The sequence below is a fragment of the Myotis brandtii genome, unplaced genomic scaffold (genome assembly GCF_000412655.1).
Source record: "Myotis brandtii unplaced genomic scaffold, ASM41265v1 scaffold236, whole genome shotgun sequence".
Lineage (NCBI taxonomy): Eukaryota > Metazoa > Chordata > Mammalia > Chiroptera > Vespertilionidae > Myotis > Myotis brandtii.
This window is the reverse complement of record NW_005358901.1, coordinates 1678777-1686227: the sequence shown is the minus strand read 5'-3', so window position 1 is coordinate 1686227 and position 7451 is coordinate 1678777. Positions and strand designations below refer to the sequence as shown.

Sequence of the window (7451 nt, the reverse complement as noted above, 5' to 3'; positions counted from 1 at the left end):
CCTGGCCTGGCCCCTGGGCTTGGCCCTCGTTTTCCCCGCGTCTGTGGGGTTGGTCTCGGCCCGGGCCCCAATCTATGTCAGCAGCTGGGCCGTGCGGGTGTCTGAGGGTTCCCGGGAGGCCGAGCGCCTGGCACGCAGATTCGGTTTCGTCAACCTGGGGCTGGTGGGTGGGACTCGGATGGACTGGAGGGGGCGGGACTGGACAATCCAAGACACTAGGCCCCGACAGATGGGAAGGTGTCTCTCGGGTCCCCTAGATATCAAGAACTCCCAACCAACCCCTGCTTCAGATTCGAGGACCCCCAGAGGGCACATGAAGCTCGCACCAGGGCATCTGGTTGGGGGAGGATGCAAACGGGGCATCCTGCAGGGCATCAGGGAAGCCCGGTCCTAGCGATGCAGCTGCTCCCCCACATTCCCAGATCTTCCCTGATGGACAGTACTTCCACCTGCGGCACAGGGGTGTGGTCCAGCAGTCCCTGACCCCGCACTGGGGCCACCGCCTGCGCCTGAAGAAAGACCCCAAGGTGAGCCTGGCCTTGAGGCGGCCCCCTCAGGGTCTTAGACACCTCCTCTTATTCTTGTGATTGTTATGAATGGCTGTGATCTTTGGCAACTCACCTGCTCTCTCTGAGTCTTGGTTTTCACCTGGCCCTCCAGTCTATACCAGTGATGGCAAACCTATGACACGCGTGTCAGAGGTGACACGCGAACTCATTTTTTGGGTTGATTTTTCTTTGTGAAATGGCATTTAAATATATAAAATAAATATCAAAAATGTAAGTCTTTGTTTTACTATGGTTGCAAATATCAAACAATTTCTATATGTGATACGGCACCAGATTTAAGTTAGAGTTTTTCAAAATGCTGACATGCCTAGCTCAAAAGGTTCGCCATCACTGGTCTATACAGTGGGGACCCAGATAGGGAAGATCTGTGGAGAGCAACAGATCATGTGTGTGCGTGATGCACATTCCAGGGCCTGGCACACTATCAACATTTCTTATCAACCACCCCCCTTACCTCCTCTATTTTGACCTGAATGATTAAGATTCCCAGGTACTCTACAAGCTGAGGATTTGAGGCTGAGTTTGGCAAGCCCTTGGGAGCCACAAAGGGGTATGAACTGGGCTGGGGAGCTGATCCATAAAGAGACAAGAGGCCCAACTGTTCAAAACCTGCCTGGAGCATTGGCGACAGAGAGAACTGGCCAGTTGGAGATGTGGTTTGCGAGAGAGAAGCCAGGGCTTGCCGATGGATCAGATGCATGGGACAGTTCCCGAGACTGGAGCAGAGCAAATGAGATGATGGCCCTGATTGCTGAAATGGGAGTAGAGGGACATGAGTTGGTTTGGGGGGAAAGGGGTGGGGAGATCAACAAGGAAGGAAGAAGAGCAAAGATATGAGAATGAGCAGCCCATTCAGGCAGAACAACATGTGCCAAGGCCCTGAGTGAGGCAGCCATTGCGACAGCAGCAAAGGAAGGCTTGTGAGGGCCAGGAAGGCAGGGCCTTGTGGGCCCTGGAGTGTGTGGTGGGAAGCCCTGGGAGGGTTTCAACAAAGAGTAAGGCTGCTATGTGTTGAGAATGAATTATAGAAGAGTGGAAGGGTCAGCTAGAGGACCAGGAGGTGGTAGAGAGCAGTGGCCACTGCAGGGGGAGATGGGCAGGTCTGAACTAGAACAGGGATGGGGGAAGGGGCAGAGTTGGGACCCTAGGACTCCATGCCACCTCAGGCAGTAACCAATTATCTGTGGGCCCTGGGGATGGGTGCTCCAAGCGTCTCGGCACCCTCTGAGGGCAGAGCCCCAGACACATGGGGACCCAGAAGAGCAGCCCCAGAAAACACAAGGTCCCAGGCCTCGTCCCACACCACAAGCAGTAGACAACCCAGACACACTTTCCACTACAAGCACAGCCTCACAGACAGTTGCCCCTTGTTGGACCCTGGGAAGGGGCCTATGCAGACCCTGGACACAGGCTTGGGCCCTTGGACCAAGAGCTGGCGGAAAGGGCTCAGAGGAGCAGGCCTTCGTTTGTGGAACATGGCCCTCTAAAGTGCAGGATAGCGCAGCCGGTGTGGCTTAGGGGTGAGCATCAACCTGTGAACCAGGAGGTCACAGATCAATTCCCAGTCATCGGTCCCTAGCGGGGATCCATGCAGGAGGTAGTTGATCAATGATCCTCTCTCATCATTGATGTTTCTATCTTTCTCTACCTCTCCGTTCCTTTCTGAAATCAATAAAAATCTATTTTTTAAAATAATAAAGTGCAGGATAGCTGGGAGGAGGGCAGGCTAGGCTTGTTGGTCCAGCCCCCTCCCTTGCTGCATGTCCCCCTCAGGTGCAGTGGTTTGAGCAGCAGACTCTGCAGTGGCGTGTGAAGCGCTCCTTAGTGGCACCCACAGACCCCTGGTTCTCCAAGCAGTGGTACATGGTGAGCGGGCTGGGCCAGGTGGTCGGGCCAGGCCAGGCCAGAGCCCTACTAACTCTAGCCCCAACCTGGCATAGAACAACAAGATGCAGCCGGATCTAAACATCCTGAAAGTCTGGAACCAGGGGCTGTCAGGCCAGGGCATCGTGGTCTCTGTCCTGGACGATGGCATTGAGAAGGACCACCCAGACCTCTGGGCCAACTATGTGAGCCTGAGTTGAACTGGGGCAGGGGCTGCCCCTCCTCCCCCAGTCCCATGGCCTGCTCCAACCCCCTCACATCCCCACCTTACCCTTAGGATCCCCTGGCCAGCTATGACTTCAACGACTATGACCCAGACCCCCAACCACGATACACTCCCAGTGATGAGAACCGGTGAGCCTGGGGGTCTGGGGGTGGCCCTTGTGCCCTGTGAGGGCCAGGTGAGCTGTGACAGACACTCCTCTCTGCCCTGACACCAGGCATGGGACCCGCTGTGCTGGGGAAGTAGCAGCCATAGCTAACAACAGGTTCTGTGGTACAGGCGTCGCCTACAACGCCCGAATTGGAGGTACTCCGATGTGCCAAGGATAGGGGCTGGATGAGGTGGCACTGGGTGGCTGGTAACACCAGGGAGATTTGGCAGGTCAACCAGGGGAGGAAACTTCTTGGTGCCCTCGCCTTTGCTGCTTAGACTCAGGGTGTGGAGAGCTGAGCCTGCACAGATGCCTCCACCCCCATGAGCAGAGAGAGGGGCTGGCTAGGGTGTTTGGAGCTGGCCTGGATGGGTGAGGGTGCCGGCAGGGCTGTCTGCAGAGAACCGACAGCTGCCTGTGCAGGCGTGCGCATGCTGGATGGCACCATTACTGATGTCATTGAGGCCCAGTCACTGAGCCTGCAGCCGCAGCACATCCACATCTACAGTGCCAGCTGGGGCCCCGAGGACGATGGCCAAACGGTGGACGGTCCAGGCATCCTCACCCGAGAAGCTTTCAGGCGTGGCGTCACCAAAGTGAGCAGGATCTAGGGTTTTGGAGGGCCTGTGCCTGCATGAAAGGCTGACACCCCCACCCCCTGTCCTGTCCCCATCTGCAGGGCCGAGGTGGGCTAGGCACGCTCTTCATCTGGGCGTCTGGCAATGGCGGCCTGCACTATGACAACTGCAACTGTGACGGCTACACCAACAGCATCCACACACTCTCTGTGGGCAGCACCACCCAGCAGGGCCATGTGCCTTGGTACAGTGAAGCCTGCGCCTCCACTCTCACCACCACCTACAGCAGTGGCCTTGTCACCGACCCCCAAATTGTGAGTGGACCCCTTCACCATGCTCACTCTGTCTGGCCCAGCCTGGTCCCCCCACCTTCCCTCTTGTCTCCCCACCTTCCCTCCAGTCCCCATGTCTTCCCTCCTATCCTCCCAACTTCCCTCCAGCCCCCTCTACCCCAATCCCTGCCTTCCCTCCTATTCCCCCCATTCCCTCACCTTCTCTCCTGTTCCCCCACCTTCCCTCCTGGGTCCCCATCCTCCCTCCTGTCCCCCCACATTCTTTCCTTTCCCTTCTGCTCCCTTATCTTCCTTCCTCTCAGGGATTGCTCCTGCAGTGCTGGAACATAGACATGGGTCCCAGGCCCCATCCCACTGTTGCCCCTTCACACACCCTGGCCTGTGCTTCTGGGGTGTGGACCTGGGCAGTGCTCAGGCCCCTTGTCTGGCGTAATGCTCTGCAGTGCCTTCTTGAGTCCCTGGTTCCATGTGAACAAGGGCTGGGTTTTCAGGTGCACCGGGCCCCCGAGTCCCCATCTCTGCCCCCAGGTCACCACGGACCTGTACCACCAGTGCACCGACAAGCATACAGGCACCTCGGCCTCTGCCCCACTGGCTGCAGGCATAATCGCTCTGGCTCTGGAGGCCAAGTAGGTGACAGTGGGGACCCTACTACCACCCTGGCCCCCCAGTTGTGGCCCCAGCTTACTCCCTCACCTCCCCCAGCCCGTTCTTGACATGGAGGGACATGCAGCATTTGGTGGTTCGTGCATCCAGGCAGGCACACCTTCAGGCTGAGGACTGGAGGACCAATGGCGTGGGGCGTCAAGGTACTGCCTGGCCCGGTGCGGGTGGGGACACCATGCCCACAGAGTGAGTGACGGCCCCCCCCACACACAGTGAGCCACCACTATGGCTATGGGTTGCTGGATGCTGGGCTGCTGGTAGACTTGGCTCGCACATGGCTGCCCACACAGCCCCAGAAGAAATGTGCCATTCGAGTCCTCCACAAACCCACGTGAGCACTCTCCTCGGTCCCAGCCACTGTGCATTACCTGCCACCTCCCCATTCCTCCGACAACACCTGTCACATCCCCAGCCCTCTCCCACACCTGTCATTAACACCCAGGCAGACACTTGGGAGGCAGGCCCTGAGGCCTCAGTAAATCCTGGAGGTGGGCCCCATGATCTGAGCCCAGACCCTGCCTGCTGGCCGCCCATCCCCCCCAGCAGGCCAGCAGGAGGGGCCCTGATGCCCCATGCCACCCATAGCCCCATCCTGGCGCTGATGCACATGAGAAAGAAAGTGTCGGCCTGTGCTGGCCGTGCCAACTACATCCGCTCACTGGAGCATGTGCAGGTGCAGCTGTCACTGTCCTACAGCCGCCGGGGGGACCTGGAGATCTCGCTCACCAGCCCCATGGGCACCCGCTCCACACTTGTGGCCATCAGGTCAGGGTCGGGGGACCTGCCCTATGGGTCCACACAGGGAGGGACAAGTGCACTTTGGAGTCAGGCGTGGCCTGCGCAGGGGTGACCAGTCCTGTGAGGACCACTTCTGCAGGCAGCACTTGGCATTGCAGTCAGACACTTGCTGTGGCTCAGTGGCCCCTTCATGACTATAGTCATCCACCCTTTTACCCCACCCCCACCTGTCTGTCCCAGACCCTACGACGTCAGTGGCCAAGGCTATAACAAGTGGATCTTTATGTCCACCCACTTCTGGGATGAGGACCCGCAGGGCTTGTGGACCCTGGGCCTGGAGAACAAGGGCTACTATTTCAACACCGGTGAGAGGCAGGCACAGGCTGGAAACTCTGAGGCCTGCCTGAATTACCCCACTGCAGTGGGGCTCCCAGTGATCTTGCATAGTAGAAATAGGCAATCAGTTATCATCCCACAATGGCTGCTGGGGGCCGGGCACTATCTGAGTCTGCAGCTTCAGGGTGGGGTGGGGATGACTGGGGAGTGGGGTCCAAAATGGCAAGATTAGGCCACCAATAGTTTCTTCCCCTTATCCCTGTGCTCACCATGACCCCTGCCCAGGGACGCTGTACCGCTACACACTGCTGCTCTATGGGACAGCTGAGGATATGACAGTGCGGCCTCCAGGCCCCCAGGTGACCAGCAGCGCGTGTGTGCAGCGGGACACAGAGGGGCTGTGCCAGGGTGAGTGCCCAGTGAGGCATGGCCCTGCTGGCAGTGTGTGTGTGCGGCCCAGGAAGGGTAGGTGGACCAGGGCTGCATGCCTCAGCCTCACCTCCATGTCCATATGCCCCATGCAGAATGCCACAGTCCTGCCTACATCCTGGGCCACCTCTGCCTCTCCCACTGCCCATCGCAGCACTTCAGTTACACCCAGAAGGCAATGACTGCTGGGTCTGGGTGCCCAGTCACAGTCATACCCACCCTGCATGTGTGCTTCAGCTGCCACTTCTGCTACACCTGCTGTGGCAGCTCCTTGCTCAACCGCATCGCCTGCTGCCCACCATACATACTGGATGAGCATGGGGGCTCCTGCTCAGGGCCTGTCGCCCACAAAGGCCACCCCCAGCCCACTGGAACAACCCACCACTGCCACAGAGGCCACAGCCCGCCTGATCGTGGCCTTTGGGAACCCCCTCCTCTGTAGCATCCTCTCCGTGGGCTGCCTGCTCCCCTGTATAGCCCCCCACCCAGTGCTGGAAGCCACTCCCATCACCAACTGCTGGCTAGACCCCGGAGACATCCCACCTTGGCTTAGGTCTCTGGTGGGGACTACTGCCCTGCTCCCTTGTTCCAGATCAGTGTGTGTGTGTGTGTTTGAGATGAAGGTGGGGTGGGATTGGGCAGAGGCCAGGCCACAATGGTGACCAACATCCCTTCTCTGCCCCAGAATCTGGGGGGAGGGGGAGGGAGAGCCAGTGACACTATCCAGAGTCTCAGGGACCGTGTCTGACCTCAGAGTTTGCAATAAAGGCTTAATAGGAGGTGCCAAGTCTCTGGTATCCTTTGGGGCACACCCAGGCCCCCCAACCCGCAGCCATGGTTGGGTGTCCCCTGTGCCCTGTTTGAAGATCACCTTCCCTGGCCATCAGCCCCTGGGGGAACCAGCAACCACAGAGAAAAGAGAGTCAGTCTGGGGCCCAGAGACCCCAGCTGTGGGGGTGGAAATGGGTGGGGGTTTCTAGTGATACCCACATGCTTTGAGTGTCAAGCTTCTAGGAACCAGCCCACATTCCCCCTTCCATCTGGTTGACACAACTACCAGAAGAGGGTCTACGAGCTTCCAATAATTACACTCCATTTCCTGAAGGTCATCGGGAAGCTGAGGGAATTATGGGCTGGAGGTACATTGCTCTTATCCCCCTACAGCCTCGACTTCCCCATTTGTAAAGTGGGTCTCCCACCTCTCTGGAACAGAAAGAGGATCTTGAGGTGTGGGGTGAGAAAAGGGGTACAGAGTGAGCTATTAAATGCCCCTCCTCTATCCTCACACACACCAATGGGGTGGGGACACGTTTGTCCCGATTTTCAGAGCCGGGAGGGGCTTCCATGAAGAAGTGAAAAGGGTGCCTATGCCCTCGACTATGGGGCTTCACTCAGGCTCCAAGGGGCAGGTCTCGCCTGTTGTAGGAACCCATTGGCCCCAGAAACCACCCCCTTTTGTGGCACTGGGAACCTGGGAATTTGTTCTGCTACTGGGCTCAGATGCCCAACTGTAGGCCTTGAAGGGAAGAAGGCTCTGTTGAGGGCTTTGCAGCTGGGCAGTGAGAGGCTGATGCTTCAGCACTT

The 7451-nt window shown here is 58.2% G+C and overlaps 1 protein-coding gene across 1 annotated transcript; it reads left to right on the top strand.

Moving 5' to 3' along the window:
- Positions 1-10: 10 nt before the first annotated feature.
- On the top strand, positions 11-6476 carry PCSK4 (proprotein convertase subtilisin/kexin type 4; the record flags this gene model as incomplete). The annotated part of the gene is made up of 15 exons (XM_005866743.2): positions 11-163; positions 423-527; positions 2343-2435; positions 2510-2638; positions 2731-2807; positions 2894-2982; positions 3251-3423; positions 3507-3719; positions 4227-4327; positions 4404-4507; positions 4578-4695; positions 4950-5129; positions 5343-5467; positions 5724-5846; positions 5963-6476. Coding segments are annotated over 15 exons (2130 nt in total), but the record flags the coding sequence as incomplete, so codon positions are not given.
- Between the last annotated feature and the right edge of the window lie 975 nt (positions 6477-7451).